This window comes from Tetrao urogallus (genome assembly GCF_951394365.1).
Source record: "Tetrao urogallus genome assembly, chromosome: 6".
Taxonomy (NCBI): domain Eukaryota; kingdom Metazoa; phylum Chordata; class Aves; order Galliformes; family Phasianidae; genus Tetrao; species Tetrao urogallus.
In genome coordinates, this window is record NC_136819.1 from 50231894 (window position 1) to 50252289 (window position 20396).

Genomic DNA, 20396 nt, shown 5'->3' on the forward strand with positions numbered 1-20396 from the left:
ATTATGAGTGCAAAGGAAAAAAAAAAAAAAAAAAAAAAAAGTTGCTATTTGCACTTATTTTCCAGATGGTTTCAAATGAAATATTAAGGAAATCTTGAATTTGAGCTCACCCAAATTTCAACAACATGAGAGTGATTCCAAACTGTATCAGATTCAAAACTCTCACACACCCTACTAAGAAATAAAACAATTCCAGACTGATGACCACGCTGAGCTGATATAAGCTTACTTACATTACAGAAGTGGCACTTCAACATGCAAACAAAGTTCTACCTTCCCCATCTGCATGCTATATTTCATCTTAAAAGTAAAACTATGAAGACCATAATCATTCTATTATTACTTACAGTAAATACACTTATCTTTTGCTTTCTCCAGATATATGCAAGACAGTCTGAAGTATCTGAATACTTCGTATATGCATTATGTAACAGCAAAATTTATACTTTACATTGGTTCTATATTTACCACATGCCACCTCCTTTAAAGAACTGATGTTCCTATTAATAAGCTTTTCTTGGCAAAGCACCTCCACATACATTCAGTGACAGGAGAGCAATTCACTTTTACCATGTTCCATGCCTACATATTTAGAGCGAATTTAAGTCTGTAGTTCAATTAAACTGGAGTGATCTTGGATCCCTGCAACCAAGGGACAGTTTCACAGGCCTGCTTTCTTCCTTGTGTCAGCTCTAACAAACTCTGCTGGTCACACCTCACCGATCTGATTCTGCTCACCAAAGCAGCAGAAAGCTAAGCTACTGAGCAACACAAAGCAAGCATTTCCAGGTAGTTTAGCAAATGGAATCATCAGCACTGAAGGGTCAGAAAGGCCGCTACACCACAGCGAGCAAGAAAAGGAAAAGAGCTCAGGTTTTTTTTTCAGCGGCAGTCATCCTAAATAGCACAGATCAAGATGAGATGAAGCATGGACACAACAGCCTTTGCCGCAGCCCTGCTGGTGCAGCGCTACCTGCCTTGCTGCTGCTGCATGCTAAGCTGAGCGAGGAGCCAAATCAGAGCACAATTACCTTTTTTCCCTACTTCAGTTCTCATCCAGATCAACAGAATCATTGGGAAATAAAAGACAGAGAGGAGAGTACCAGATCCAGCTAACACTGCACCTGACTTTCGTTGGTTGAGAAATGTTTATTTCTTTTTGATGGCTCAAGACTGCAACACTGCACGTAAACAGCCTGAACTGTTTTCCAATTTGAAGACTTTAGACAGCAACACCTCCTTGAAGCAAGGTGTGGTACATCCTTCTGTGCACTGCACTTTTACACGGCAGCACAGGACATTTTCTCCAACATTACTCACCCAGTTTCAGAACTTCCTTTGAGCCCCAGATCTTATTATAAGGTCAACGAAAAGTCAAATTGCTGCTGTAGGTAAAGGCGACAGACGCCCACCAAGTAATTACTGCAACCAGAGACAAGTACCTCAAGTTTCTCAGAGGCAGAGAAGAGCAAAATTACTTTTAAATCTGCACAGAATACTGAAGGAGTCTCATGCTAAAACTTGTCTCACATTATAGCAAAAGGCTTGGAGAGACTTTCTTATTATTAGAAATAATTTCTCTTCTTCAGCTCCCTGAATTATTTACAAAATAAGTTCTTCAGGAAGTGTACCATGTTCCTCATTTCACCTGTATTTTTATGAAGTGTTCGCAGCTCAGAAAAGCAAAAAATTGTCAGTTGTAAACAGCAAGGCCTGCAGAGTTTTGTTCTAGAACAGTATGCATTTCAGTTAGTCTGATGAATAGCATTGTTATTCTGAAGATTCAAATTGACACATAATATCTGCTACTAATTAAGAATAAATAACCATCTAAAAAGGCGGTGTGTGCTTGTTTTTTGTGTTTTTTTTTTTTAATACATGTTGAATAGCTCTGAAAGAAAACATTTTGGATAAGCAAAAAGTAGGAATATTAAGACACACCACACTTCACGTTCAAAATTTCAAAGCACCCTTTAAACAGTTACACATAAAAAGCCAACTTCTAGAACAGTGTTAAGAGTGAATTTTTCAAACAATTGATGGGCTTTAAGATTGCATGCATATGCAAAGAGCACAGAATTGAATCTAAAAGCAGAACACCACTGTACCTTTTCCAGAGACATTGCAAAGCCTCCAAACATTCTAAATTTAGCTATTTCTATAAAGCTGGAATGAGTTCTTTCTCCTCTACCCCTCACTCTACATTCCTGTCACCCACTGTCACCCAACTTCCTTTGTAATTCACATACAATATATTGAATAAGCTCTTTCCCATTATCCCAGCATTGCGCATGTCAAAACCCACACTTTCACTTTTGTATGGTTTAGCATTTTACCCCCATCTTTTGTTAAGATCTTTGCCTTACTATCTTTCAGAAATTCTTCAATTCTGTTTCACAATTTTGAACAGTCTCTGAACAGTTTCTCAGCCTCCATAGCACAGGTTAACAGACATCCTTCTAGACCTCTCCAAACTCCTTGGAGGCTCATATGCTCCACACTCCACCGTTCCAAACCAGACTGCCAATTACTGCACACCTCACTATGAGCAGCAGCAGTTGGGTTCTGGGTTCTCTCTTCCAGTAACATGCTTGGAGCCAGTAGGGCTTCATGGCCATAAGCTGGTATCAAAATTAAGTTAATTGTGGACCATCCCAACAAGTTTTCCATATCAGATACAGTATCTGAAGAAGTTTTGCTCTTAATCTTGTTTCTAGTTTCCTACTCTCCCTTCTCTTGAATTTCAGTAAATTCCCACATTGTCTTTGTTTAGCGAGCGCTGTATTCAAAATCCTTTTGCCCTGAAATTTATTTCCAAGCATGTAAGTAGGGGATTCCTTTTCTATCCTCACGGACAACCTATCTAGACAAGCGTACTGACTTGAAAATACAAATTCAGGTACCAGGGCATTCAGAACATGTTTGTGCTAGACAGAAACTCCAATCTTTATCTATACTACCAGCTACATTGTGTTGGTTTCCAACCTTTTCATTTACTCATACCTGAAAATAACAACCAAAGGCTTGCATGCTCCAGTGCAATAGCAGAACCCTACTGGTGTGGTTGTGCTTGCAGAACCTTCTACTTCCAAAGAAGGAAATAGTGATGTTTTACAACAAGATGTATTGACTTCCCTACTAAAATCTTCTGACAAAATGCATGGCCTCTGAGGAGACCACAAGCAGAAGATAAGGGCGTAAGCAGAAGAATAAGAAAGAATTTCAGGCAATCTTCAAAATATTTGAAGTAACTGAAAACTAGTACAGACACTAAAGTCAAATACACAGAGAAGAGCCATATGGTTAGCTTTCTACTTCTTTACACAACATTATAGCTATATCCCTTTCCTTTCCCCTCTTTTTCTATGCAGAATTTAGTATTTCCCTTCACTAACTTATCTCCAATGTCATCTAAATAAACCTTGGCCACTTTGCCCGTCCAGTGATTGTTTTAGCTCTTAGGTAATTTTTTCCATTAGTGTTGACTCACTTAAAAAACCATTCTGTCCCAAACCACAATCTTTTTGTCAAACTTTCATTCCTGATACTGTAGCTCAGTATCTAATTTTCGATGTGAGTACCACAGAGCTGATGCTATGTAATCTTTTTGCTCTGTAAACATATCTGGAATTTTCTACTGGAAAGAAGTCTGGAAGAGATGTAATATTTACAATTTTAGCTTTCCATCCCTAAGAGTCTTAGAATTTACAACAACATCTCCTTGTTTTTAAGCCTACGGGAAAAGGGATAGCAGGTCTTACTTAGTAATACATCATTCCACCTTAGGGTTAGCACTGTGAATGCAGTGAGCATGTAAATATTACCAAAAACACTTTCAATCTCTTCCTTCTTTCACAGTCTTAAAAAAACAAACAAACAAACAAATAAATAAATAAATATGAAGGCTTCAGTCCAGTTCTTACAGACAGGAACACACTCCACAAGTCTGTGGCAAGGATCTTTAAGCCAAAGACATCAAACAGCACTGTGCAGAAGAACACACTTAAAAAATTAGAATTGTTGTTACAATCTTCTGTAAAGGAACTGATGTCTTCAAGACTATTATTCCAGCAGCTGCCCTGATGTTTATACCCTAGCAGCCACGCAATTTTCACTTTATCATTATTTCTTGATTTCTTGGAGCTGAAGTCTGTTTTTCACTTCCTTTATAATTTAAATTTTAAAACAGAGTTCCTAGCACCATCATTAGAAAAGACTGCTCTGTGAAATCTTTAAAAATAATTATCAGGAGCAGCAATTTGTTGAACTATTGCATGGTATTACTTGCACAGTAATAAAAAAAAGCCAGTGTCACTTTGTACCAATTTCTACTCAGATGGCACAAGCAGTTCCTCTTGCACAGGAACAAAAACGTACCAACTTATTGTAAGAATTTTTATATTAACTGAGAAGACTGTGAAGTTGCTGTCAGAAGTTCACCTCCATCTGTTAGCTCAGCAGCATTTTAATAGAAGAAAAGTCAGGAGCATTTACAGCTGTACCACATGAAATCAAAATTGCACAAGTAGGTCTTTTCTGAGGGACTGCTCTCTAAAAAATGCATTTTCAAAGAACTAGGATGTCATTTCAGAGTCTCATCTTTCTTACATGAACCTATCAAAACCCATAAAAGTTAAGTAAGAATTTTCTAGTTATCACATACTTTTGAGTATCATCAGTTCCTTCTTCAAAATCCTGTATAACAGACATTTCAGTACATGATCTTTAAGATTTTTCTTAAAGTACACCTACTTGGTGCTTCCAGAAGTGATAAAGATGGCTGGCCTGACCACTGCTTATATTGCAATGATCCATACTTTGGACTAAGTGATGCTTCTTCTAGTTCTTTATAATTGATGCTCATTTCAATTTAAATACTTCAACAACTGATTTCTAGACAAGTGTTAAAAGACTGCGAGTCAACAACACTGATTTCCTCTTCCATGAATTGTTACACACAGCTAAATTTACTTCCTTGCCAGTGAATCATTTTGCACAAAAGAGATAACGTTCTCTGCCTAAGTCCCTCTGAAAATATAGAGGACGAGTTCTTAGGCATTATATGGGGCATGATGGGGGAGGGAGAGATGAGGGCAAGGAGATTGAAGTAAGAAGTAGGTCTTGCCCATGCTCTGCAAGAGAGATAATCCATTATCTTCCACCAGCTGTCACCCATTTCAGAGCTCCCCGCAGAGCTCTGAAGGTAAGTCACTGGAGCACATTCTCCAGTGAAGTCTTCGTATTATTTATTCAGTAGCTATCAAGCATGTACTTGAAGTAACAGCTATCATTACCAGTGGGCACAGTGATACATTACAATTAGTGATGCAACAGATGATGGCACCAATGTGTGCAAAAGCATCCACTGCTGCCTGAAAGGGGCTTCTCTAAATCAGTTAGTAAATAAGAAATAAAAATTCTGAACAATGAAGAGGAAATCAAGGACATATGAGAAGTGGGAAGACATTTCTCAGCAGTTTTACGCAGCAAGACTTGGCACAAAAAAAGAAGTTATTACCACGGGGAATGAACAGGAGCGAAGTAATGGCATCTGTAAGTGTGCAGGTACATCCCAACAGGGAAGCAAGACACCGAAACCAGAATATGCTGTGAACCACTTTTTTTTTTTTTTTTTTTTTATACAATGAAACACAAGCACAGCTGAGGGCTCAGAACCACAGCACCTGAAACAGCCATACATTACTTGGAAAAAGGTTTATTCTGAAAAATTAAGACACAACAGAAGTTTCTCAAGTACGTACATAGCCCTTGTCCCAAAAGGGTAATGGGCCAGTACATTATGTTATATCACACTGCCAGTGGATGCCTTCCTGCTAAAACTGACAGTGTACATTCTCCAATAAGGATATTTACCAGACTTCAATACATTTAGGAATCATTTTGTAAAGTCTAATTACGTTCTGAAGAGTTTAGGGAAATTTTCCTCGTCCACAGATGCTCAACTGTAGGCAAGTTACTCAAGAACACAAATTATTTGTATGGAAAGTCAAGTGCCATTTAGAGTATACTCTATCAAAACTCACAATGCACCACTAATAAAAAGAAGCAGCTCCTGTTTTCTTTTCCAATTATACATTGCTATCCTTACCACTGATTGTACTTACCATGCTATCTTCCATACGGCAATATGATTTTAACACTGAAATTGTTACTGTGAGTTCTGGTTTGCTAATGCTCTAGCACTAACAATACCAGGATGAAAAGCCATATTTCAAGTCCAACTTCACGCAAGTTTTATGAGTTTTTATCTTACAGAGGAAAACAAAAACCAGGGATAATCTCCCATTAGATCTTTACAGCTATGAGGTAGATTTATTTCACCCTGTTGTTAGCAACTGCTTGGACATACTTCTTGTCATGTCAGGCATAAGAATACTCAGGATTCTACTAGATAGAGATCCCTTTGTAATACAGCACTAATATCTAGAAGATCAACACCACCTTTATTTTCCTAAGCGGTGATTCAGCCTCACAGCCACACAGGGCTTGCAGGCTTCCCACAGCCACATGCAACAAAGCTTTAAAAATACTTCAACTACTGTCAAGACTAACAACTGAACATCAGGAAATGGTACTTGGGAAAAGGCAAAAGACATAAAGTGTAAGTTCAAAAGTTCTTAAAACCTGTTCTTGTAATTCTATTGCAGGAATGAGGAAATTCACTTTTATTAGAAGCACAACAAAACAACGCAGGAAAAAAAACCAACAACTTTAGTTTCTCATAATTCACAAGTCCAACATTTAGCTAAAATTTGGCCAATACTTACCTTCAGATTACGTGGTAAAATGCCAACGAATCAGGGTAAACATTTGAGATTACAAAAAAAAAAAAAAAAAAAAGAACAGTGAATTCACACAAGTTACTTGAACTATGTTATATACCAACAACAAAGAATGATTTATGGGCATCTATTTCAGTTTTCATTCTGAAAAGTCTGAGGAACTCTCATGTTAAAACACAGGGGAAAAAAAAACAAACAATAATCAGAATAACATTTTCACTGGAAGTGACCTCTGCAGATCACAGAGTCCAACTTCCTGAGGCAAAGTCCAAGTTTAGCCAGGTAGTGCAGTGCCTGGTCCAACTAAGGTTTAAAGATACTCTGGGATGGAGCTGTGGGAGCCCAGTATACAGGCAGCCTGCATTTCCAGAAAGATGCACCACTGACTCCTTTTTCACTTTCTCTTTACTAGGATCCCCAAATCCTTTTCTGAAGGCTCTCCAGACGGTCATTCCCCAGCTTTTACAAGTCCACAGTGTGAGATGCTGCACTTGCGTCCAACTTTGTGAGGTTCACAATGTGAAGAAAAAACAATATTGGTAAGCAAAAGTATCAAAAAAAGTATCAAAAAAAAAGTAAAGTATCAAATGTGATGTCAGATATCCTCACCCTCCACTGAGGGTGCCTGAAACATTAAATAAAACCTTTGCAATGTTTAATAGTACCTGCAAGAGCAGCAAGTTTATAACTAGAGTACCTCCAATTCTGATTCTGTCAAAATCTACCAGGGCGCTTCTACTACTGGGTTCAGTCACTCAAGAACGCACAAACTGATAATGTTCAGGATAACTACTGCAAAGTCTTTCCTAAGGACACATTCTCCTAAAAAAGCACTGAAAACATTTTAAATTAATCCCTCTCCCCCCGCCATTACATTTTTTACCTTTACAATTTATATCAGAAAAAGTCAACTTTAGGATGCACAAGGATTGCATACTCTTAGCCATGGATGCAGAGCTGACAGCCTCAAGCCTTGCAGGTACAGCACTACACCCAACCCAGTAAATCCTGCTGGCCCTCAAGAATATGCACACAGCAATAACTACAGTTCAGCTGCCTCAGTGACCAGTAAATGCTTCTAAGAGCAACACAAAGACAGTCTGTGGGCCTGAAACAGTCTCCAGTTAGGCATCCCCATGGCATGCTGTCTTTTATTATTTATCAGACAGCAAAACTACAGCTTAAAAACAGTTTAACATTGTCATTATTCCAAACTTAAATTAAGTACCCAGGAAACCCCAGTTGAACTGATAATAGAAATCTACACTTACAAGAGTAGAAGTTTAAATAGTCAAACTGAATCCCTCAGTACAGCAATACGATGGCATACAATTGAGATACTTTCCTCGCTAAATCTGGCCTAAAGAAAACTTTTTGTACTATTTCCCTGTGACACAAGAAGTGCCTTATCTGCAAGTCGTCAGGAAGTCTGTTCTGAAGGATGATGTGTTCTGGAATTCAGTAAAAATACCATGTCATCCATAAAAGGCAGAAAGACTATCTACCACAAACTCTAGTCTTCGCCCTGCACTTATAACCAAGCATCCAGGGGCTTCTTACCAGTTATTTTATTAGGATCTTTAGATCATTTACAGTCATTTGTGCATGTAAAAATGTTCTTCTCCCTTCCCTATGTAATAAGGCAACCAGGGTGAGGTCCTGAATCATAAAAACGCCATTTCCTTTTTTGAGCCCTTGACAGGGCTCCAGGGCAACAAAAGCATTTAAAAGAACCCACTGATAGCACACAGTGAAATCCCACCCCAGCCTTAAAAAGAACACACAAGTATAAAAGAGAGAAAATTCCAAGAGAAGTTACATTCCCATTGCAACTCATGGACAGTGTCCAAATGATCACATACTAGATAACAGAAACCCTATTGCCTTTTTTTTTTTTTTTTTTTTTTTTTTTAATTTTCAGTATATACATCTTCATGAAGTATATGCAACCACTGAAAAAAAAGACACATGCTACTTCTTTGAATCGAGTCCCAGAACAGACAGAAGCCAGTAGAACAAAGTCTGCAGAACACGCACACTGCATTCATCTCCTAGCACTAATAAGAGTCAAGGAGAACACAAATCATACACAAAAATTGAGGGTGGAGGATAATTGATCCTATCACATGAAGAGCTAAACTTAAAAACCAAACATGTACCTTAAAAAGCAAACCCTGGAGAGAACATATTTCAAGACATTAATAGGATCTTGGTGTCTAAAGTCACCCTCCTGCTGTTCCTACTCTGCCTTAATTACAGCAAAATAAAAGGCAGGCAGAGCATTCCAGCCCTCAGCATTGATCAGCCACGTCAAGGGCAGCAATAGAACTGGCAGCACACAGAAAAGCTGCACGAAGAAGCCAAGAAAGGATGTGGAAGATTAAGATAGGAGAAGGCGTGCTGTGATAGCAGCAGAAATAGCAGAGAGGACCGCCGTCCGTCCCCAGGGTGTGCGCTGATCTCTGGAAGAAGGGGGAAACCAAGGACAGAGGAATGCCACAAGAGTAGGGACAATGGCTTCTGATGCTCAAGAAGTATTACCTCTTCCTTCCTCAGATGAGGCCAGATTTCCCCCAACACACCCAGCACAACTCTAAAACTCATTCAAGGTTTATAACACCTTCAATCTTTTTTCTTTTTAAAGAAAAAAGTTCGCAGCTGTTTATTTCCACAGTACTCCAGCATTTAAAGCAATTGAAAACAAAAGCCATGTTTATGCATTTTCTGAGAATTTGCAGAGGTCCAAAGCTTTTCCATAAATCACAGGCAGGGAAGACGTACAGTACTTCAGCTGAGGAGCTGCTGCAAGCAGGAAGCCATACTCCTGCCACATTGCTATACTTTAACTGAGCTCCCATCTTCTATAAGAAAGGATCCAAATCCCACGAACCACACAGTCCTGAAGAAAAGCACAATATTGGCAGAATAGTTGCAGCACTCCTTTAACAAAAAAACATTGATTTCCACATAAACACTTAAAGAGTTTAAATTGGTTTCATCTTTGATATTTATCTCTGATTTTTTTTTATGAAAAGTGGAACAAAATAACCTATGATTAAGCTGAATTAAATGTTCAGACAGAATGCTTTATACACTTCTTTAAAATCCTGAAAATGAACATCTCACTAAACAGACATAGATGAACTTCAAGAAGGATTTCACAAAGCAATTACCCACTTTTTTTTTTTTTGCCAGAAAACATTCATAAACGTGAAAAGAATTTGGGATATATCTGGAGTTGATGCTGCTTCTCGTCTTTCCTCTAGTTGGCTTTTTTGGGGAAAGGCAGCTGAATATATCAAGTCCTTAATGGCACTGCACTTAGGCAAGGTAAGAGCATCACCTCAGCCTGCATTAATGCACACCTGACTAATGAATCCATGTTAAATGTTCAATGCTCAGTGAAGACATCCCTGCTGTTTTCCAAACCTCAGACTCCTTCACAGAGGTCTCAAGCTGCGCACCCAGAGGCACCAGTCACATCTGAAGCTTCAAGCCATGGTTAAGTAATAACAGATTTCAATGTTAAGACCCTGATGGCACAAATGACAGAAATTACTAACTCAGGCACACAGTCTCAGCTGGTAATGATGGATGCACATGCTTAATCTGAATGCACCCCAAGTACAGACATGATTACTGAGGTCTATGCAAAATCAGGACTTAAGAAAACAGTGTGTAGTTTCCTATTGAAAAAAGCTACATTCATTATAGGAACAAAGGTCCTCATAAGTGGAAGCTTGCATTCCAGCAATCTGCATACATTGATGAAAATACAGTGGAATATTTTAGTATTAGGAGACACTTAAAAAGAACAGAACACACCAAACCACAGCCTGAACGCACTTGAAAATTTTTTTACCTCAGAAAGCTTTTTTAAAATCAAGCCTCCCCTCCCTTCTTTTTAAATACTAGAGCTTCAGTCAGACATATTAGCAAGTGTGATATAAGCTCTTTAGTGACTACATCGAGAACAGATTGGAATTCTCATGCGTACTTTGCAAGAGCCTTAGATAATGAAGCTTAATTCTGTTTGAAGCATTATCAAAGCAAAAATCTAGTAAAAAGTTTCAATAAGCCCCTTGTCACCTTTCCCAACGATTTTGCTTGTGAGCCAGCATCCCAATCATCTGTTCAGACATGGGTAAATAAGGAGATGAGTCTATGCAGTTAATCTGCATCCTAAGCACTACATTCCATTAATGGCTCTGATACATTCGCTACTGTTTAGGTATCATAATTCTTCCTTTTTGTAACAGCCTTCCAAAAACAGCTTGCACAAAGTGTCTCAAATTATAAGGAAGGATGTAAGTTTCCTAAAGTCTGAAGAATCTGCTGTAGTTTAACATTCCCAGCTAATCTCAGCTACAGATCAAGATTTCTGAAAACCGACGTATTAATATATAACCATAAAGCAAAATCAACTTGCTAAAAAAAGCTGAGGAAAGAAGTCTCTTCAGCCTGACTCACGCAGTTAAAACCGTTTCCTTCTCGTAGGTGTAACAGATACTGACTCACCCCCTCATGTGAATTATTTGCAAAAGAAAAGGTTACTTCAACTTCACTTGACAAAAAAGTTCATTGCACCAAATCTGCTGAATAAACCAACATCCAAGAGGTTTCTCTCCACTGAGAACGCGTAAGTGGTGCCAACTACGGAAGTTTTAATGGCGTAAATAAAGAATTTCTTAGCCAAACGCTGTATCTATATATCACCTACAAAAAAAAGGAACGAAAATGACTTCTGTATTTCTACATGAAACAAGTCTGAAAAGTGTTAGATTTATGGATGCTTTTGGAACCTTACTTCTGCGTTCTACGTTCTCCTCTATCATGTGCCAGACAGCATGTGCATGTTTTCTATGGGAATACAAGTTCAGCAATGACTTCTCTATCCCTTGCTGACTTTTCATATATAAACAACTTTAAAATACAAAACAGGTAGTGGCCTTTAACAAGCAACTTATTAGCAAGCTTTTGGAAACTATCTATCCACAGGACAGAAGCAATGCCCACTTCCTTGGATGGCACAAGGGACAATCTCTGCCCAGAACAGCTGCTATTTTAATAGCACATGCTGACGAGCATCTCATCCTCCAAGCCACAGTACCTTCACACTGTCAGAACACAACTCCACATTCAATGCCAGCATTGCACAGAATATTACAGAAAGTCATTAAAAGATATTGCCCTGTTCTAAAAATACGAGATTAGAAGAGATGTGCTGTAAAGAGTCCATTATGTACTCAGTAGTGAGCTTTGAACCTCGTGCCTTCAGATCACTGGCCCTGACTACAGAGCTCTTAAAGCTAATGTTTTTGTAAGCAGTTTTTGCTACTCCACCATGACTTAATCCCAACATCAATTTCATAAAAGAACCGTTAACAGCAGAGAATGCTGGAAGCCAGGGTTCAGTGGCCCTGCTAGTGCTTGTCTGCCAGATGACGGCCAAAGGCTTCCTCACAAAGGCGACCCACGCTACAGTGCCCTGACTCTGAACACAGAAAAGCCCTCAGGGAGCAGGAAAGGCTTCCAGCTGTATCCACGCTGCAAAGCACACAAAGAAACCATGGCCACCACCGGCCTTTCCACAACCTCTGCAAGGCTGTAGCTCCTTGCCCCAAGAGCCTCACCCACCACCTCCTGCGGCTGCCTCAAGTACAAGCGACCACAACAGGCTTCAGCAATCGGTCGGAAGGACTTCAGGCAGAGACAGAAATTCAGACTTCTCATTCATCAGCTGCCTACGCTACTGAAGCAAGCTGTCTCCCAACAGGCTTATCACTCTCTGGCCAGCTTCTGCCTGCAGAGAAGGATGTCAAACAGGTCCGCAGAGGCTGGAGGCACTTCCTGGCTTTTTCTGCAGACGGGAAGGGTAGGAAAGGGGGAAGTGGTGAAGGGAAGAGAATTCAAGCTAACAAAACTCAAATCAAGAAACATGCCATTAAGTGACACTTTTTCCTGATGTTACCCAAAAAAGGCCACAAGGAACATCCTCATAAGCAGTGCTCCAAGCCTGACAGCTCTAAGGTCATCTCAAAAATACTTCAAAATAGTTTCTGTCTCATGCACCAGTACCACACACCACATCCCCGTCCTTACCTAGCTCCATTTTCTAGCATATCAGTCTCTGTGGCAGCCAGAGGATTAGGGCTACCTTGCAGCAAGCTTTGAAGAAGCCCTATATGCAGGCTGCAGAAATGTGACCCTTTCTCAGGTCCACATCCACATATGTGAATACAGCCATTCCACGCTGAGAGAACAGACTCTAAACTCTTATGAGAGGAAGGCCACTGCAAGTTTCTCTCTTCACTCATTAGAGCCTTTTATTTGAAAGCTTAACATGCCTCTCAAGCAGCTGGAAGGAGAAGAAAGTAGGTCTAGGAGCAGACTTGCAAAACTAACTCACAGACTCCTCTTTTAGCCCCCACCAAAAGCAAGATGCAAAACTTGAAGTACCAGTCCTCGCAGTGACCCAAAGCTGTGAATCATTGCACCAGCAGAACAGCAACCCTTCTGCTGAGCATTCTGCACATGATTTTTCCATCTATGGCACAGCCACCCATGTAACAGACATCCACCCAAAAGTGGCAGCTCAAGGCTGGGCTGGAGATGTTGCTGAGCATCTACACACGCATTTTTCCCCCGCCTAAGCCACAGTGAGAATAAATTGCTGTTACTACAATAGCATGCACTGCCTGCCTATTATGCCAGCCAAGCAGCCTGACAGCAGGTGCCCAGCTGGCCTACTTGTGCTAATCAGCTGCAGACTTCTTTCTTTTCCCCACAACTTCAGCCTGCCTTCAAGTTACTTCTTCTCAGGGAAAACAAACAAACAGAACAACAACAGCAATAAAGAAAAAACAAAAGCAGAACACCAGCCTAAATGGAGAGCAGACCCTACACAAACTGAGAATGCAGAAGATCAATCTAACCTATTCAGACACTAGCTTTGAGGTGTTCTCACAAAGAAATCAAGCCAGTGTGTAGTCCAGGAGGGTGAAATGCTGAACAAATCTCATGGGGATGACTGCCATCCCACCCTACACAGAGTGCCAGCAGTACAAAACAGGATCAGAAGAAACAAAGGCTGGAGTAAGAAAGCCTGTGCAGCACTAAGAACACTCTGAACACCAACAAGGCCCACTCCTGTTAGACTCTGCACCAAAAACACTCGCTGACTGGCTCAACTCCTGCCAGTATCTGCTGGAGAATGGAGCAGCTGGTTGTGCCAGCCCCTGCTGGCTGGAGCAAGGGGCAGCAAGCACTGCACAGCCCACTGACATCAGTCCTGAATAATAAAGTGACGTTAGGTGAGCATGGCTGTAGTGAAGTAACCCTGTGAGCAAGCCATCCTTGTGCTCCAGTACATTCAGTGCGGGATTAGGAAAGCTTTATATTCCTCAGTATGAGGGAACAACATGCTCCGTACAGAGGAACACACTGCACCTAAAAGCCAAACTGTAGGGCAGGTGATGCATGCAGACCGAGCCATGATGGCTCCCCACCCTGTCGTATTCTCCTTGTCATGCAGAAGGTCAGACATGCTTTTTTCAGGATAAGTCTCTCAGGAGGTCCCTCTGCAGTGCACAGACATTACTAAGCACTGGTGACCAGCATAATCCTCTCAGTAACTCCAAAGGCCGTGTACCTTCCTCCTTGCTTGCCGCATCTTTGGGTTGTCTCAGTGGGCTTGGGCACCATCAGCCAAGGCTGATCTGTGGGCCTTTCAGGACACCAGGACTGCCCAGCACCAGATAGCTCTCGTGGCAACCCTACAGTGCTACAAGGTCTGGCAGGGACAGGCAAGGAACTTGGCCTCAGAGGCCAAAAAGCCCTCTCAGCTGGGCAGTCCTGGTGACAACCTTCAGAGAGGAAAGATAAAGTGTAACTGGAATAAACAGAGCTGGCTATTGAAGTTCTTTATTATTTCTCACTCTAGGAGCAGCATATGCAGCAATGGCTTAAAATGACACTAAGCACAGATTTGGCAAACTCTTGCTGAACATGTAAGACACGGGTCTGCTGAGTTAACAAACTTGGATTTAATTCCCACTAGAAATACTGAGCATTATCTTAGTATCCATTATGTAAACAATACAGCGACAGCTAATTGAGTGAGATCTTATTCAAGAGTTCTTATAAATAAAAGTAACTGGAAGAAAACTACTTCTGAAATCTTCACTTGAAAGCTCAGCTAGTCCTTCTCCAAAGATACCTGGCATAAGAAAAAAAAAAATTATTATAATTCCAGCATAGGGAAAAAAGTATAGAATATCCAAAATGCCATTCACCATGGGAAAGCTACAACTGCCAAGGTTAAAATGGCAGATTCTGATGATGCTTCTGAAGAGATGGAATGCCCCTGGGCAAATGGCCACACCCTACACTCTTCTATGGTTACCAAATAGGAAGGAGGTTTTGAAGAAATAAGCCTGTGGCAGGACTGCAGGGAGCAGCAGCCAGGTTTATAGGACAGAAGCAATGAGATCGATCATACGGGGCTCACTAACCACTGCAGGTGATGTGTAAAGTTTCTTGGATGTCAGCTGGGAGAAACTGGCCCGAGTCTCACAGTACAACTGTAGAGGAATGCTTTGTTACACAGCTCGATTTAACCTAACCTTCAGACTCGTGCAGCTTATTTCCATTGTCAGTGATAAGTCTCCATTTTGTCAAAAGGAAATTCCTTCTGTCTCCAGCTGATAAAGAAATGTGCCGATCTTCAAAGTATATCCCAAATATTTAGCTACACTCTCATGCTGCCACAGACATATAACAGCACACAGAACACAGCGCATCAATCCAGAATATCTTCTAACACAGAAACGAACTGTAATTAAGACTGCGCATCATGACATGAGGAAGATTAGTGTGTTTGGCATGCTATTTTCCTTATTAGCTGGAGGCAGAAACAAGTTCCTTGTCAGTGGAAACATGCTGTGAGGGCATTAGGACACAGATAAAAGGTATCTTGTTGGCATTTACTTGCTTTTAACAGCTTGAAGGAAAGGGAGAAACCCAGAGTATCAGCTTTAATTGCTTTTAAGGATATTCCCGGCTGATGGAACACAAATATACAGCAGTCCAGACTTAGGTCCATCCTTTTACCAGGAAGAGCACGGATTATAAACTTCTATCTCTACTCTGCAGCACCAGATGGTAGCTCACATAGATTTCAATTATTTATTGAATAGGCACTTTGTTATACTAGGGTAATCCCACGCTGCAGTAAGAGCTACACATTGTTTTTATTGCGACCTACACTTTTCATCAAGTCAGTAACCTTTTCACATTCAGTGGATGCTGCAAATAGAACTTAAAAAAGCAATTTTACAAACAGCTGGATAATTGGTCTTTCCATCACACAGAAAAGGACAATACGGGCATCCATCAGCAAGGCACAACCACCAACAGCACTACAGAAGAAGCATCTCTCTCTTTGGCCTGTCTCAAAGGATAGAAATTAAGAGAATGATTTAAGTACCATGGCAGTCCGCTGTATCACTCCAACCAGTTCATATATGCTCACTCACTACAGCTATCAGCTGGGAAACAAGAGTATGACAACACACTGCACTTCGTAGAAGACACACAAAGCTCCCACCACGAAACAAATAATCAATGCTCCCCTGGCTGCAGCTTGCAGGGCAGATGTGATAAAGTGGTTAATTATTCAGTTGGCAATCGCATTACTGACGTCAATAGAAGAGTCCAGGAAGTGAATCCTCTTAGTTGGTTAGCGTATGACAAAGAGTGGTGGTCCCCACAGAAATTAAGGAGAACCAGCTGTCCCCACGTCTCAGCACTGCAGTGGAAGCTCCAAGGGCACACTTGCATCCATTGAAGTAAATCGCCCCTCCCCCTCCCTAAGGAAATCCTTTGTTTTGTGGGTTCGGTTTTTTTTAAGAGAGATCTTTAAAAGCCTCATTAACCGCACACACATGGCCCAGCTGATAAACAGGACAGCGTTCTGGCGAGCAGTGCTCTCCCCTCCCTCACCCCCAGTTCCTTTTCCACGGAGAAGTTAAGTCACCTTCACTGCACATTATTATTCATAACTTACTCAGCTGAATAAACCAGTCAGCCACCATGGCCGTTTTAACATAAATTCAGTTAAGCATGCACCAGGGAAGAATCTCTTCTATTTGCTTGCCTGTAGTCAACAACCTTTACAAAGCACCGAGGGACAGAAAACTTAGGATAAAAGTGCAATAGCACATATCCACGCTTCCTTTTGTCCGCTATCGGAGGGCTCTCACCATCACCCCGCTTAGTGCCACAAAACCACTGAACAAAGCTGCCACAAAGGCCGCCTGGCAGCACTCCGTCCTTTGGGGCTGTTCCTGAACGGAAGGGACACGGACGTAACCTCTCTCCCGCCGCAGCAGGGCCGGCACAGCGGCGGAGCTGGGAGCCCTCCCGCAGCCCGGCAGCGCTCGTAGGAGCGGGGCATCGCCCTACCGCTGGGGTCGGCCCGGCCCGTGGACGCTCCGCAGCCGAGCGGCTCGCAGCGGGACTCGGGGACTCCGCACCCAGAGCCGGTGTTCCCTGCTCCGGCCGCGCCGCGGGGCCAACGCCTCCCCCCGCCCTCGGCCCGCCGCCCGGCTCACCCCACTCGAGGAAGTCGGACACGTATCGGTCGCGGCGAAGCGGCGAGTCGCGGCTGCACTCGGCATAGACGCCGACCAGCAGGTCGAGCAGGGTCTCCACGCTCAGCACGCTGTCGTTGCGCTGCGGCCCGTCCAGCACCAGCTGCTCCAGCCGCTTCAGCCGCACCTTGGCCGACATGGTGCCGGGCGGCCGAACCGGCGGACGGCGGCGCGCAAGGCCCCGGGGCCGCTCAGCCGCGCCGCCTCCCACCCCTCACGGCCGCTCCGGGGCCAAGCGGCTCCTTCCACGGGCTCCGCCTCAGGCGCGGCCGGTCCATGGGCCGCGCCCGGCCTCCCGCTCCGGCCTCGCCCCGGCGGCGGGAAGGGCCGCACCCGCTCAGCTCCGCTCACGGCTCCGCTCCTCCTCCGCGCCGGGCCCGCCACGCCCAACGCGCCGCGCTCCGACGTGGGCACGGCCCGGGAAGATTGGGCCGAGCGCCGCACCGTAGCGGGGGGTGCGGGGACGGAGGGGCGCGCCCGTCTGCTCTTTGCATCCGCTTCGGCAGATTCGTCGCGGGGCCGAGAGGAGGCTGTGCGTTCGCGGCCGCACTTTCGCCTCGTGGCAACTTCTCGCCGCTGTTGTGGATTCATTAAAATTGGAAAAGACCGCTGGGATCATCGACCACTAAGATAATCTGGTCCAGCCATCAACGTGTTCCCACCGTGCCCGCTAACCACATCCCTCATTGCCATAGCTCTACGGTTCTTCAACACTCCAGGGATGGTGACTCCATCACCTCCTGGGCATGTGCCACTGCGTTGCTGCTCTTTCTGAGAATAAATGTTTCCTCGCATCCATCCAACGTTGCATGCTGGCAGCTCCTGAGGAGCTGCCCTCATGCAGTTAGGCAAGGTCGTGGAGCTCTGGGGAACATGACAGGCCACTGCTTCCCTCGAGAGATGGCAGCTCATCGCAGCATCCGCAGGGTGGCCACATACGTCCTGCCCTGTCCTCATCCCCTGTTCTGCTGCCGGCAAAAGGCCCCACCATTGGAAACGGCAGCTCTGTGCCTCTCTGGTGATAGGGAATGGCTCAGGCTGGAGGCAGGCAAAACAAGCAGAAGCCTGCACTTAGCAGCTGCTCTCCATGATCACTCGAAGAGAGCTAGGTGCAAGATGCTCAAGCTTTCTGCAGTGCCTTTTTCTATTTATTACAATTTTTTCTGAGAATTGTTCTCCCTAGAGATTGCAGCACCTTAAGGCAAGATGCTGAACAGCTCGATGGGAGTTTACTTCTATAGGAATGCAGCCAGTCAGGTCCCGATGCAAAACTGCAGTGGGAAGGATGGCTTTTCCTTACTCCTTTTCCCCTGGTGATTAGCTGGAGCATTGTGAGCTGAAAACCAGTGCACAGAGAAGGGAGGCACCTCGGTGCTGGGCTGTCAGAGCCAGGACCAGAAGCTGAAGATGGGGTTTGCGTAGTTGCTGTTGCTGGGGTCCATTGTGGTTACAAGGACCATGACAGAAGTTGTCACCATTCAGGTGACAGTATCACCTGAATGATACTGATCATTACCTTCAGGGCCAGACCCTAACTGTGCTGGGAGCTACCCTTTTCCCAGTGCTGTTACTGCACTGTATTTTTAAAACGAAGAAAAACCACAGAGGATTTTCCAAATGATTTCTGTCTCTTTGTACTTCCTTCTGCAAACATACACTTGAAAAAAATATTTCACACCGTAGACAAAAGTTTTTGTTCTTCTTCTATGTTCCTCCCTGATTACAGTTGTTTCACCTAATCTTAAACTGTTTAATATCAATGATGTATTGACTTGCAGAATCCTCAGCATTTTAACAATTCCAGTTGTTTTTTGGGTGATAATGCTTTATTAAAAAAATGTGAGTGTAACATTTTTGACTTATTACCACGTCAGAGACTGTGACTGAACTCTGCTCACTTTTGGACTGATCTTGAGCTGATCAGAGCGGAGTTGGAGTAGAGTTTTAAAGATAGAATAGTTCACCATAACAATACAAGAGCAAGTTACAATCTCCGTCTTACCCCTTTTTATCAGCTCCTGCAGATGGTGATTACCACAGCCTTCTTATAAAGGAAACTGCAGCTGGTTGGAGAAGTAGCTACTTGCTGCCTACCAGTTGCTTTAATGTTTCCAGTCTCATTGGTCTGTTCTACATTAGTGGGATTCAGGGATTTCAAGAGCTCTTTCTGACTTGCACCAATCACTGTGAAGAATCAAGTCCTGTGCTGAGAAGACGACAGATGGATGACAGATGATATTGAAGCCTTCTTTAGCAGCTATGGAGAATTCTGTGAATCAGACCTGCACATGCAAGAATATTTGATTGGTACTGAACATATTTCAGAATTAGTTGGAAGATTTCAAAAAATCTTGCAAACCATTCGGACTTTCATATGTTATAAATAATGCTGGATCTTCACAGCAATGCTTGCAGTTACAAAAAACCAACCTCGCTGAAAAGTGACATTTGGTATACTTATTAACAAATGGATATAAGCTTGAAAATGCAGCTGAAGGTATTCTACTCCTGTTGCTCATGTGCCAACTCCATGTACTAAAAATAAATGTGATCTGGCTAAAATGAATTAAATGATCCATCTCATCAGTTCCTTTTTCCTGTGGTGTATTTCAGTGGAAAAATACATCCCACTTTTCTGGTACTGTTCTAATTTTAAAAACTTGTTCTTTTTGGGAGGGACAAATGCAAGCAAAATTATTTTCATACATTTTATGGTATCACTGTAGACTTGCAGAACTGAAGGCATGATGTCCATATGGCTATTGAAAACTTACCTCAGACCTAATCAACTTAGGTCTCTTTTTTTCTTTCCCCCTTTTTTTTTTTTTTTCTTTTTGGCTGTATTCCAGGTAACTTAGTAACTACTAAAGGGAGAAATTCTCTTACAGAATTTTGATGGCTACAGGAAATAGCTGTGTCACTTGCTTTATGACTTCAGGAA

General features: G+C 42.6%; 1 protein-coding gene across 2 annotated transcripts in view; it reads right to left on the reverse strand.

Annotated features, from left to right (window-relative positions):
• The window catches only part of CDC42BPB (CDC42 binding protein kinase beta), a gene marked incomplete at both ends in the record, with an annotated part of 85599 nt that extends 68005 nt beyond the window's left edge, over nt 1-17594 (reverse strand). For both annotated transcript variants that reach the window (XM_079537268.1, XM_079537267.1), the window contains one exon: nt 17417-17594. In XM_079537268.1, coding sequence (XP_079393394.1) covers nt 17417-17594 — 178 coding nt within the window. The remainder of the gene's footprint in view (nt 1-17416) is intronic.
• Nucleotides 17595-20396: the final 2802 nt, after the last annotated feature.